Source organism: Ammospiza caudacuta, chromosome 5 (assembly GCF_027887145.1).
Source record: "Ammospiza caudacuta isolate bAmmCau1 chromosome 5, bAmmCau1.pri, whole genome shotgun sequence".
NCBI classification, from domain to species: domain Eukaryota; kingdom Metazoa; phylum Chordata; class Aves; order Passeriformes; family Passerellidae; genus Ammospiza; species Ammospiza caudacuta.
The window spans coordinates 2,926,033-2,940,114 of record NC_080597.1 but is presented as its reverse complement, the minus strand read 5'-3'; the positions used below and the strand labels follow the sequence as shown (position 1 = coordinate 2,940,114).

Sequence of the window (14,082 nt, the reverse complement as noted above, 5' to 3'; positions counted from 1 at the left end):
TTTTCCTGTTCTAATAGTCAGTAAGAAGCTGTTTCACATATTGTGGGGATTTTTGAGGGAATTTTGAATGAGTTAAAGACAAGACCTCTGAGTTTTTAGATGATGTGGTTTATTTTCTTCTGCATAGGCAGGAAGAGTGAGTTTGGTTCACATCTTTACTGCATGGTTTAGAAAGTCACAAGACCCTTAGTTACAAAACTTCTTAAGGATTTATTGACTAATAAAATACTGCTAACAAGGATATTTATGTTTTGACTTAATCCTTAAATATTTTGTTTTATGGACTCATGTTACAGTGTAAACATTCTTATCCAATTATGTTATGACACATAAATATACAGTGCTACATTGTAAACTCCTTGTTTACCTTTGTAGCTACTTTTATTTTTTTCTGTATCTTAAACTACAAAACTTTAAACTTTCTTCTTCTTAATGTGTCTCTGTTTTAAACTAAAAATCTACCGTCTCGCACCGAAGTTTGGAAGCCTCTTCTAAGGTCTAAAATTAAATCCTGTGCGTAATTCTTAGATTTGGCTTGCAGGCCCAAAGTTCTGAGAATTCTTTGCATTTTGGATTCTAGCAACATATCTCTTGAAAACTACTGCCTAGATTGTCTTTCATGCTATGAAGTTTTTCAGTTATTGAGTTTTTGTTCTCTTAACACTGCCTTTCAGGCTTGGTTAGCTGAGCTGGTTGTCTGTCCCTTGAAGCCTTCCTGTAAAAGCTGCCTGTGACCTTGAGTGCCACCCCTGTCCCTCTGACTCCCTCTGTGCTGAAGCAGACCTGACTAACAACTGACTTCAAACACTGTTGCTGCTGCTGCCTTTTCCCTCCTTTGAGAAATACAGCTAGGACAGTCAATAGACCTCAGCAATCCAGAAAAGGTTGGGCTTTGATTCCATAAAGAGCTTCATTTTTCTCAGCAGCTGAACTATAAATGTCATAAAAACAGTCACATATATTCCTGCGTGTTTTGTAACTTGAGCACTGTCCCATTTCGTGAGTATAGTCATTACATATTATATGCAACTATTGTATTTGCTGGGAAATGTCCCAACGAAGGCAGGAATGATGCATCTGACTCAATGTTCTCAGAAGGCTAATTTACTAATTTATTATACTATATTAAATAATGCTATACTATACTAAAGAATACAGAAAGGATACTTAGTGAATGCTAAAAAGATAATAATGAAAACTTGTGACTCTTTCCAGAGTCCTGACACAGCTTGGCCCTGACTGGCCAAAGAGTGAAAACAACTCACAGCAGAACCCAATGAAACAATCTCCAAACACATTCCACATGAGCAAAACACAGGAGAAGCAAATGAGATAAGAATTGTTTTCCTTTTCTCTGCAGCTTCTCAGCTTTCCAGGAGAAAAATCCTGGGTGAAGGGATTTTTTAGGAGAATGTGAATGCCACATGCATCTACCTCACATTTAGAATATAAATGTAACAAATCAAATTACATCTCTATATTTGTCAATATTTATACAAAGACAATTGACCAGCTTTCCTGTCTGTAGCAATGTATGTAGTCAAAATTAGTACTCAGCAGCCAGTTATTTAATGGACTACCAACCCCTTCAAACCTCTTTTTGATTTTAACTCATATTGAATGGTAGGGTCATTTTTAATGTGAATTTTAGATACTGAAAAAATTATTAAATGCTGCAATATTATTGTATTTTACCATATTGCTTGAATTATTTCTATTATGTTCATCAGTGTAGTACCAAAATATTTTGTTAGGAGGAAAGAGAGGGTTTTTTCAGATGAGCAGGTAAACAGCCCCACAAATTAAGTGACATTTTTGAGGCTACCTGTTGCATCTCAAGCACTGCAGCATTACACATCTGCTAAGGAAGAGGTGCCAGAAAAACATTCTAACTGCTTTTCCACATGATTTCCTGATCCTTTAGGTAATATATTATGTGATTTTCTATGGAATATTTTTTAACACATCCATTTGGCACAAGGGCACATAAAGCCTCAGGGAAACCACTGCTTACTTCTTCCAGTGTAAATTACATAGGTTGCCAGTGTATGTTTGTTTATACCTATCTGTACATAGGTGCTCTCCTACTTGGAAAAAAATAATTGAATGTGCTTCTATTTAATTCTGGTTAAAAAAAACCAAAAACAAAACAAAGAAACTTAGTTTCAGTCTTCTGTCTTTAATTAAATTGTACTTATAACCTCCTCACTGCCAGTACTGTGCATTCCTGTACCGTGGTTAAGAGATTATGAAAGCAACTGGCACCAGTGCTGGTTTCTTCTTAACTGATTGCATCTCTCTGTAAATGTGATTATTTCAGTCTCTAACCAACCTAACCCTGGGATTTTCAAATCCATTCAGGGGAGGCTCTGGGCCTGATGCATACTTAATGTTTTTTATCTCTCCTTTTTCCCCCCCCCATTCCTTTCTTACAGCAGCTCACTGCTGTAAGATGTCATAGGAGATCAAATCCTGCCAGAACAGGCACTAATCCACTATATATTAAGCATGCTATATGAGGTTGAAATTATAAGTACCGTGCTAAAAGGTTGTTTACTTTCCAAAATTTGAGGGAATTGAACAAAAGTCTCTGTTCCCATTTGTCTCGCTGCATTATGAAGATTGTGCAAACATAATTCTCAGCCTGGCTGCTGCTTTTCTCCCCTCAAGTAAGCATTTGACTTCTTCTGTTCATCTTCACCAGAAAAATGCTGGCAGCTCCAAGCTGGGTGCCAGGGGGAGAATGTACATCCAGCATTGTATTTCTTCTGCCACCTCTGCATGCACTGTAATTTTTGGGAAGCATCATGCTGAATACATGTGTACTAACACGAAGCATTCTGAGCCCACTGCAAAGGGATTAATGACTTTGAAGGGCAGAAAACCTTACAGGGATGTAGGTTCAAACAGTGCAAGCCAAAGGCAATACTGAAATGCAAAATTAACTGTGCAATCTCTCTGGTCAAGATTTGCTCCTTGCTTTTGCGTTGCTGTGTAGATACAAGTCTGATCATAGACTCATATAGTCATAGAGCATGCTGAGTTGAAAGGAATTCATTAGGATCATCAAAGTCCAACTTCTGTCCCTGAAGAGGACACCCCAAGAATCACAGCCTGTGCACTAAAGTGTCATCCAAATGCTTCCAGAACTCTGTCAGGCTTAGGGCTGTGGCCATTTCCCTGGAGAGCCTGTTCAGAGTCCAACCAGCCTCTGGGTGAAAAAGCTTTTCCTGATATCCACTTAACCTCCCCTGACACAGCTTCATGTCATCCCCCTGAGTCCTGTCACTGATGACCAGGACAAGACATCAGTGCCTGTCATTTGCCCTCCTGAGGAAGGTGGAGAGCTTTTTGGGGTCTTCCCTCACTCAGTATTTCCCTTTGGCCACCTCTGGTCAGCTGCCTGCTCAAAGGCCCTTACAGAGCACAGCTATTTTCAGTGATCTGGCACAGGAGTAGGTGAAATGGGGGGCACTTGAGTGCAGAATTGCTGCTCCTCACCTTTGAGAGGATGCCAAGACCCTGCCTTAGGGCTTCACATCTGATTGTAAGGCTAGCAAAGAGGTGGAGAGGGAATTCTCACTGTTATACCACTGTGGAGGCTGAGAACCTGTGAGCACATTTGATGAGTGCTTCTTTGTACCTTGACTTGCCCAAATACTGTCAGAAATCAGAACTGAGTGACTTGGCTGAGGTGGTAGAGGAAGCAAGTCCTGGTGCTCTGAATCCCAGTCATGTCTTGTGTCATCATAACATTAAGATAAATCTAAATCCTTCCCCTTTTCCATGGTATCTTCTAGTCCTACAACCATTACAACTTCTACCCAGTCTTTTCTGAAGTGACTGATTATTTTTTTCCTCTCTGGTTTTGTCTTTATAGAATTCTCTTCAAAGTGTGGAAACACCAGGCAAAGGTAGAGTGGTTTTGGTTTTTTTTTAAAGTATGTTAATTCAAGGTGTATCATCATAAAACACATGTTTTGCTATTTGTTTTTTTTTACTAATCTGAGCGTGCATATTGCAGATGTTTACATGTTAAGGTGTATTATAAGGTAATTTTGATAAGTTGAAATTGAAGTGATCTAAAAGTGTAAATAAAACAGCATTTCCACAAAATAATCTGGAGACTGAAATACGAAGAATAAATAGCAGAGTGAAAGAACTGAGTTTAGGCCATGGTGGTCATGGTAGTTTTCTTTAATCACAATTTTCTATGCAGAGAAAAGGGAAGATAATGAACATCAGGAAGGCTGAAAAATTATTTTTCTGTATGACTTTTCCACCTGACTCCAATAACTTTAATTCCTCTTTCTGAGAGCTTTAGTTCTTTATGATCTTTTGCTGTATAAACAGTGTCTTATCTAATGATAGACTGTCATTAATTAACAGTAATGGACAAAATTATAAACCCTGCATTTTGAAACTCTCACTGGCTCAGAGGTGCCCAGCACTGTCAGCACCTCTCAGACCAAGGCATGAGCAGGACTCTGTTCTGTCAGGGGTGGGTTCCAGGAGGGAACAGCCTCATCAGGTGCTGCTCTACCCCTCTGTGGCTGCCCAAATGCAGCTGGGGATGCTGCATGGGTACCATCCAAGGGCTCTCTCTCCAGCTGAGCACTGGGGTGGGTTGTGGAAGGAATTTGTTTCTCTCCATTTTATTTGAGGAAAAAATGGCCTCTGAGATGCTCTTTTCCTCCGTTTGCTTTTCTCAACTGCAGTGTGCTCAGGGAGGCAAAAAAGGCGAATCAGCTGCAATCATTTCAGCAGTCTTTTAAACATAGAGTTGCTTCAAATGCAGGTTTCCAAATGCCAGGCTTGTTTTCTGTATTATTGAACTTCATGAACAGCAGAGAAAGGAAGCAGCAATTCAATTTGCAAGATGCCAGGAGAGGCTAAGCAGCTGGAAGGCCAGGAACACACAGGTGCAGAAGGGAGAAGAATGTAAATTCAGTTTGTGGGTTTCTTCTTTCTAGGATATATTCCTTTTCCCATGTTTTTTTTTTTTTTTTAACACCCTCAAGGGCAGCTAATTCCTCATGTTAAAAAACAATCAATAGTTACTAGTAAACACCTAACTGAGAAACATCGTCCTCCACACACTCTTCAGAAAATGTAATTGGAATGGATTTAAAACACTCCTCTGATTGCAGGTATTTCCAAATTTGAACTTCATTGAATCAGCACCTCTCTCAAGGAAAATTTCATTTATTGAAGGAATCGGTGTTTGCTCCCTACTTCTCTGTATCTTTATTTATGCCAGGAAATCTTCAACTGTGAAGATTTCTCTGTTTGCTTTTGGCACACCCTAATTTCATAAGAATTGCAGAATCCTTTTGGTAGTGTAAGATTAGAAACTGCAATTTACTGATAGCAAGTCTGAACTTGCCAGGCAATTAGTCATTCTGTGGAGAAGCCTGCATTCAAATTTGTCCAAGGTAACCAAATTTCCATTTCATGTATGTTTTGTCATACTACATGCTTTACATCTGCACCTAATACATTAAATAAATAGACTAAAGGTCAGTAAAATATTTGAAGTTAGGCTCATGAGCTAGCATGTCAAAGCTGGTGTTAAAAACATATCTGAGATAAACCAAGTGTGAGTGCAATGACCAAATCTGATCTGCAGGGACCTAGGGCTGAACTCCCACATGTGAGGAAAAACCATATTACATCTTCTCTTTTGGGCATCACAAGTTGTTCTTAGTCCCTGTCTTCCCAGTGCTCACCTTCATGATGATGCCACTGATCTAGGAGCACACTAACCTTGAGTGGAATCCAGATTATATTTTCACCTCCTGAAGCTAGAAGTAAAAGCCAAATAAGTGGAGAGTTGTAAGCTCCTGCCAACTTCACCTTTGTGTTTCCTTTTCCACCTCATTTGCTTCCCACCTTTTTTTACTCCATTGTGCTTGGCTGTCTAGTATTGCAGGCGTGCAAAAATCTGCAAGCCTGTGACACAAAATTAAAGGAAAATCATAGATTTGCTCAGTGCTGTTAAATCTTTCCAGATCTCTGGGAAGCTAAACCCCATGTGCTTTCCTTCCTCAAGCAGCGCATTTGCAGATGAAGTCAGAATTGACAGCCAAGGAAGAGACAGACTGGATTTCCCATTTTCACTGTTCCTTTCTGTCCCTTATATGTATTTATGTTTGTCTTGAAGAAAACAGGATCAAATTTTAACAGCAAGAGCACCAATCAGTTACTCCAACTAATCATTTGTTTCCTTTCCCCTTTTTTCCCTCAAGAAATGATTATTACCCTGAGTATCATAAAAGAGTTTTGTTTATCTTCATTACAGCTTCTCTCTACCACAAAAGAGACAAAGACAAAAGATACTATTAAAATGAAAACCTTACTTAAAAACTTGTTTAGAAGCTGCCTTAACCTTGCTCTTTAATAACAGATTGTTGGAGGTTTATTATTAGTCATTCACCATGGACTAAGCAAGTGAAAGACTATATTCAGAATATCTAGCCTTGATTTAGTGCTTCAATCACTGCCTCTATTAGCAGTGTTATCTCTGTAGAACAATTTATGTCACTGCTGTGAATAAAGCAATACTTATCCACATATTGCTTAAGTCTGGATCATATTCTTTTTCCTCTCTGTGAAGTCCTTAAAATATTATATTCAAGTTTTAGTGCTCAAAATATTTTCTTTCTTGTTAAATGGAAGGACCTATAGGCATTTCTAGACATCAGTATCTTTCTGCAGCATCAAGTGTTCCCAGAAAATGAAGATTACTCATGTTAATGGATTTAGCATTGGAGTTTGCTGCAATCCAGAGTGTGAGAAGGCTGCAGGCTGGTGCAGACCTGAGTCTGTGTGTGGCTCTCAGAAGCTGATGAATGAATGTTTATTCCATGTCTACAGCCTGGCTGCTCAGGGTAGGGATTTCAGATCAGACATAATAAGCAGCTTTCAGAATTTGATCAGTAGTTCTCTGGGACCCATCCAGAAGGTCTGGTATGCACCAGGAGCTGATGATATTGAATTAACAATATTTGCCAACTGAATTGCTGGAGTTGTTATCTTTTAGAGTGAATGCAGGAATGTAATGCTTACAATACATGTAATGTAGTAATCATTACATTTAGACTGTAAAGCTTCTCCAACTGTGCTTGGGATTTGATATTTGTTTCTAGATGATAATAGAAGCATTCAAACAGAAAGGCTTTCTATTTTTTAAAAAAGGGGAGGAAAGGGGGAAATTTTTTTTGGTTTGGTTTTTTTGTTAGAGTTTCCTTTGGAGCTGAAAATAATTGTTTTTCTTCCTTTCTTAGCACAAACCCATTACAGTTTTGTTTTGGGAAAAACTCTTTGTTTTACAATATGGAAAAATCTTCAGGGATATTTTTATTGATTTTGTTTCATTTTTCTACATGTCTCCTGCATTGTTTCCAAACCAGAGCACAGCTCCTCACCTCGAAGCTGTTGTTGTGTTGCATCCTGATATATTGTCCCTTTAGCCAGAGGCTTTTTAATCAAGAAAAGTTTTTAAACTGGAACCCCCCAATTCTGCACAAAAAATAGGCAGAAGTTATCAAGGCAATTTAAACCATGTAGGAGAAGAGACATTTTTGATACCAGGATAGCAGGAGATATTAAAGTTGCTTTCAAGGGATAATCCATAGGGTTCTTCAACTAGTAGGAGAAAACAATCCTGTAAATATTGGTGCTTGGAAGCTGCACCTGATAAGTATGTGCATTACAGCCTTTTCATGTTTTGCCTCTTTCTTATTACAATAGTGGCTGAATGAATGCTGCTCAGCATTTTACTTAAAGGTCAAGTGAGTTTCTTTTTTCTGTAGTTTTGGTTTTGGGGTTGTGTGTGTGTATCCTGAACTGTATTCAGGACCTTGCTCTTTCTTTTTTCATCTCTGAAAATAAGCTGGAAAGGAAAAAATCAAGTTCTACTTCTCAAAAGTATTTTTAATCTGTCAAAAGGGTCATAAGCCTTCATTTCAAATTCTGTTCAACCAGATTTTTGTCATGTTTTACCTGGAGAAAACGTGTACAGGTCAGAGAGAGTGTTTAACATGTATTGAACTGACATCATCTGCTGGTGCAGTAACAGCAAGGTGCCTGCCCTGTTGGAAGATCTGGCAATAAAATAATATGGGAATTGTAATACTGGACTGAGAGGAAAAAGTAAGTTGGTTTCAGTGAGGAATAAGATTCCTTACTAAATCTTGAAAGTACTTGCAGGTGTATGATTCACTAACCTTTTCAGGATTGTGAGGATTGTTCTGTTTCTCACTCCAAGTACAATTTATTCCTTCAGACTTCCTGCACAAGGAACAGGAATCTGTCAGAAATAAGCATATCTGGCAGCTGTGGTTAAAGTTCACTTCCCTGGTTCTCCTCGCATTTCTGCATGTCAGATTTCTCCTCACCTTCAGGGAGAAGGTGATGGCAAATAATTTCACAGCAGAAATAGATCACAAGGTTTGAGTTGTGAGATGATTAGTCTTGGTCACAGTTCACTTTGCAATGTGGTCCTTTCATTGTCTCTTACATACTGGCTATGCCTGGGACACCTCTCTAGAAAATAGGTTTTGATGTAGCTGAAACTCTGAATCTGCTGTAGGAAGTCCATGGCCTGTGCTTTGTAAATCAGTGAAGCACCAGTCCTTTCTCAGCTGAGATTTATTAAACGGCATAAAAAGCAGTAAAAGTTTTCTGGCTTCATGAATGGGAGATATAATTTCAGCCTACCATATCCTATTCAGCAGCTCATTAAAATACAGTGAGAAAATGCTGACCAAGTTTTCTGAGTAATGGATGTTTACAGACTACCAAAGATGTTTCCCTCTAATTCAGTTAATTACTACTGCTCCTAATGACTGAGGAATGGGAGTTGGAAAAGGGTTGATTCTTGCACAGGAACCGTAGACTGTTTTATAACTGACAGCTAGCAAGAATAAGAAAATGAATGTTGAAAAAAATCCTGGACCTGCAGAACAGACAATAGTTGGACATTTGCTTAAACCTGTGGAACTCTGTTCCTGAAAATATCTTCGGTTTGTATGTTCTAGTAATTAGACAAATAATGCTGAAGGCCATTTTTCTCCCTTGGCTGGCAGTGAAACAGTTTTTCCCCACTTGTTCCATTGCTGCCTTTACCCCTCACATGCTGTTAGAAAAACGTGTTTTGTTTGGTTTTGTCTGCTTGTCTGGTTTTTACACATCTGACATCAGTTTTGTGACTCAGGTAAATCATGAAAATAATTTTTATGCAAACAAGGTCAACGGGCAGGGCAGCTTGGATATAGTGATAGGCATCTTGCATCTTAATCTCTTCCTTGTCTGGCACATGTACATTTTCTGTTATGGAAAATACTCAATTCTGTATTTTCTCCTGACTTTATTACTTGGGAATCCCCTGCTCACAGAGTATTCCCTTCTATATGTGACTTAGCTGAAATAGAATACATTTCTCCTTGTTCTGGAGACAAAATCTGAAATGTTGCTTTACACATAGAATATAGATTGTGTTAAAACTGTACATTTTCAGAGATTATGAACTACCTTTTACCCTCTTTTGGAGAAAACACTGAGAAGGTTCTGTTCAGAAATCATTGACTTCAACAGGCCAATTTTCATAAATAAGGGGTTTGCTATTACATTACATTTGGCTGTCAACCACTTCGAACAGATTGGAAACAAGGAATCTCCCGAGGAGATGTTGGTCCTTAATGAAAAAATAGCATGGTACTTTTCAGATAAAATACTGGTTCAAATAACAGTCAGCTGATGTCCTCTTCTGGACCTCTTAAAAAGGTTCCATATGTATCACTATGGGTAAATTCCTGGAATGTAAAAGAATTCAGTGCAAATTAAACACTTAGTTTGCAGTTGCTAAGTGATTACACATCTGGGAATGAGAATTAAGGGGTGTTCTAGGGAAAAAAATCACTAGAGACAAAGATTTTTTCAAAACTATTGTGGTGAAGGATGATAAATGGTGAAAATGCTAAAGAGGAGAAATAAAAAAAGGCAATTAAAACCAAATGGTAGACAGAGAGACTAGAAGGACTGAGTTTTTTTAGCCTGTTAATCTCTAAAATGATTCAGTTTTCATATGTGGAAGATGATTACATGGCAAGGTGTAGTACTCTAGCCAGTCCTTCACACATGCAATAATTTGCTGTCAATATTTTCAGAAACAAACCTCATTATATGTCAAACTGTTTCAATTTTATGTGTATTTCTATTGTTACATAATTAAAATTTGTCTATTATGAAATGAAGAGAAATAACTTCTTTGCACTGCTTGCAGTGCATTTTGTGACTCAATAGTTCTGGGTAATTGTTGGTTTAAAGGTAAAAGGTATCAAAGGAGGAGAATAAAATTCCTGATTGAGGATAGGGTTTTTTGGAAATAACTATGTCAGAAAACTGGGATAGCTAAGTGCAGTGAATGGTGGTATCTGTGTCTGAGGTTGGACAGGACTGCTGCACCTATGCCCAGGATAAAAAGCTAATAGGAGTCTCAGGCTTCCTATTCCTGGTTTGTTTCTTCTTTTTCTTTTCTTTTTTCTTTCAATAGACTCTATTAGGTGATAGATACCTGCTGACTTCAGTGGCCAGACAAGTCCAGGGAATATTTCAAGAACTGTTAACAGGTGGTGAGAGTATGTTCTTGATCATGTAGAAAAATGTCAGTTAGAAGGGAAAAAAAAAAAAAAAAGGAGAATTTGGAGTTTTCCTCTTGGAAGACAAATCAGCCTGATCTTGGAACAATGTAATATACTCTGACACTTTCTCTCTCAACCTAGCCCATGCTTGAGAAATGAGTGCTCTTAACAGCTCTCTTCACTTGATGGAGCCTGCCAGGACTGGGGGTTTGAGTTTACACTGGCAATTAGGCAACCCCAAGCTGCTCCAAAAACAGAGGGGGAAGATGGATAAAAGCCAGGAATTGCAGGGGAAACAAAAAGTACTGCAGAGCTGAAGCCAGAGGGAATGACATAGAGGTGTGGATAAATTTGGATACAGCCTGCATCTCATACCTATGTATACCTATTTATTTCAGTGTCCATTTTTGTGTAATATTATGACCAACCCATGACCACCTGAATGCTGAGTTTTTCTGATTGTGACTACTGTTTTCTATGTTTTATTAATTGTTTGCCTACAGTTGCAACAGCTTTATAGTCTTAAAATTTAACCAGTGCCTTTTCTCCCTTCTCCTGCTGCCTTGCCAGTTCCCTTGAAGTAAGTAGCTACTTATCTGCTGAAATGACAAAATACCTACTTGATAAAAATCCTTCCAGCACAAAAATTCAAGGACTGAAATGGCATATCTAAGGTACCCAGTAGCTTGCTGTAGTTGAAAATGCCTTAATTTGAAAGCTCTGTAATGAAAGTCTGTTAAGGATACACCAGAAATGAGCTAAGGCCACTTTCAGAAGCACAGATGGCTAATTGGCTTCAGTTGCAGGTTATGTCATTTCAATTAAACTTTATTAGGAAGCATTTCAAAGCCATAACTGATGGTTTAGGATAAATATAGTTCTTCATAAATGACCTATTGCTAACCTTTATTTATTCCTCTCCTCTCAGTGTTAGTAGAGGCTGCTGTGACTGAGCTCTCCATGGCCGTCACTCGTCTCATCCATGCCTACAGCAGCAGCTTTGATGCCAATTTCCAGCTTGCCAGCATCCCTAGGAGCCCTTTATGTGCAGACATCAGCCTGAATTCCCAGCTGAGCTTCACCGTTTGTGCTGCCCACAACATCCCAGAAGCCTGGGTGACCAGGTAGGAGGAGGGCTCATAGGATGTGTTGTCTCTTTGACAAAAGTCATTTTTCACAGACACAGCTCCCCTCTGCTGCTTTGGTGGTGGTCCTAAATTAATGTTAGAGACGGTGTGATGCACACCAGGGATGTTTGGACTGGGAATCGGTGTGGTCTCAGCAGGACAAGTAACTGGAAGGGTTGGAGGCCAGCTTGCCAAGTGAAACAAAGGGGTGGTTTTGCTTGAACCCAGTCTCAGTGAGGCTTTCTCAGCAATTTCTGCTCTTGGTTTGTTCCAACCTAGTCATGTGGCTGAGTACCTAAATTGGTGATGTCCTTCAGAGATGTGATTGAAGTTTAGAGATCCAAGTATACTTGCTATCAGCATAACTAACACAAGAAAACAAAAGAATGGAAATACAGAAATAGAATTTTGATAGAAAAAAGAGACAATTATATAAAAAGCTAATAGAAATATTGTCTTCTGTACCGCTCAAATTTGGTAAAGCTATTTGTGTCATCAAGTAGCTGCTGTCCCTAGTCTGAGCAAAACTGGTGTTCTGCTCTTTCCACTCCAGTGTGATCAAAGGGGGACAGGTGAACACAGTGTGGTAACATTGTTTTCATGAGTTAAAAAGTTGTTCTCAAAGTTTTTGTTAATTTTCCCATTGCTCTCTCTTTTAACTTCAACCCCAAATGACTGTGGGATCATTTGCATTAGACTGTGAGCAAGAGACTGTGCTATACAGCATTATCTGTAATTAGCCATTTAACAAAAATCTGAGGGACTTTGCATTAGCTAAGGTAATAAATACAGAACTAGAATCACTATCCCGATTTCAGATGGTTATACCATTGCCACTGCATTTTATGTTTTACCAGAAAATGTGCTATTCCACATAGCCTAAAGGCCACTGATGATTTCAGTGCTAGGTTGGAGCACACAAAAATGAGAATATTTCTTCCTTGTAATCCCCCTTTCCAATCTTTCCAATATTCACAACTGGCATGGACTTGTTAACATGAACTGCTGCTCTAACACTTGGTTTTCTCAAATTCTTTTATTGACATTGTTCACATGTATGCTCCCCATTCTTATTTTTCTCCACTGCATAAATTCATGCTGGCAGTTTCCCTTTACAAAGGTTACATTATGATCTTGCAGCTGTTTTAAGATGTATTTTAAAGTGTCTATATTTCTGCATATATATAATGTATAAAATGTATTCTATAAGGAAGCATGCACATTATGGTATATATTATATTATGTATCTTTTGTTTAAATAACAGAACTTAATCCTTTGATTGTATGAAAACCTTTTAGTTCCTGAACTATCCTCGAACTCTTTGTAATGTTGAGACTCTAGGGCAAGTATTTCCTATCCTACAAGGCAATTTCAATTTTTCCTTCTCTGAACTGACAGCTCAGAGGTACTGCAGACTATGGGTAATTTTCTTTCAATTAAAAAAAAAAAAAAGAAAAAACCCCAAATCTGCTACAATAATTATAAAATATGTTATAATGTTCTGGAAGAAATAAGTCATCATTCTTATAAATATGGCAAGTCAGGCACCTTCAATCTGTGACTGCCTCAAATTTCCTGTTCACATTTGACTGTTTCCCATGTTCATCATTCTTGTCCAGAATGAGATCTAAAGCTGAGCCTGGCAGGAAGATCTGGAAGTTACAAGACTAATTAAGAACATTAGTAATTTATAATCTATTTTGACTAATATTTTAAAATATTTCAGTAAGAGGAATGGGAAACAAGAGATATTTCCAGACCTACATTTCACTCTGAAGCTGCTCAGTTTACTTTCTGAAGGCCAACACAGAGGGCTTGAATGCTTCTGCTGTAAAAATGTATATATTCCCTTGAGTACTGATCTGGTTTTTACAGATTGGGAAAAGAAGGTATAAATAGAATCATAGAATACCCTGGGTTAAAAAGAGCCTAAAGATCATCCATTCCACCCCTGCTGTGGGCAGGGACACCTCTGACTATGCCAGGTTGTTCAGAGCTCCATCCAACTTGGCCTTGGACACTTGCAGGGATCCAGGGGCAGCCACAGCTGCTCTGGGCACCCTGTGCCAGGGCATCACCCTGACACTAAAGAATTTCATCCTAATATCCAATCTGAACCTAACCTCCTTCAGTTTAAAGCTTTCCCTTGTCCTGTCGCTGCATTCCCTTGTCAAATATCCCTCCCCAGCCCCCTTTGGGTGCTCTAATGTCCCCTTGGAGCCTTTTCTTCTCCAGGCTGAGCAAACCCTGTTCTCTCATTCTCCCAGGAGAGGTGCCCCAGCCCTCTGAGCATCTTTGTGTCCCCCTCTGG

General features: G+C 38.8%; 1 protein-coding gene across 1 annotated transcript in view; it reads left to right on the top strand.

Annotated features, from left to right (window-relative positions):
- The window catches only part of PIK3C2G (phosphatidylinositol-4-phosphate 3-kinase catalytic subunit type 2 gamma), a 242,221-nt gene that overhangs the window by 90,325 nt on the left and 137,814 nt on the right, over positions 1-14,082 (top strand). Inside the window, exons 11-12 of the mRNA XM_058805171.1 lie at positions 3,881-3,914; positions 11,572-11,767. Of these exons, the coding sequence (XP_058661154.1) occupies positions 3,881-3,914; positions 11,572-11,767 (230 nt within the window). The remainder of the gene's footprint in view (positions 1-3,880; positions 3,915-11,571; positions 11,768-14,082) is intronic.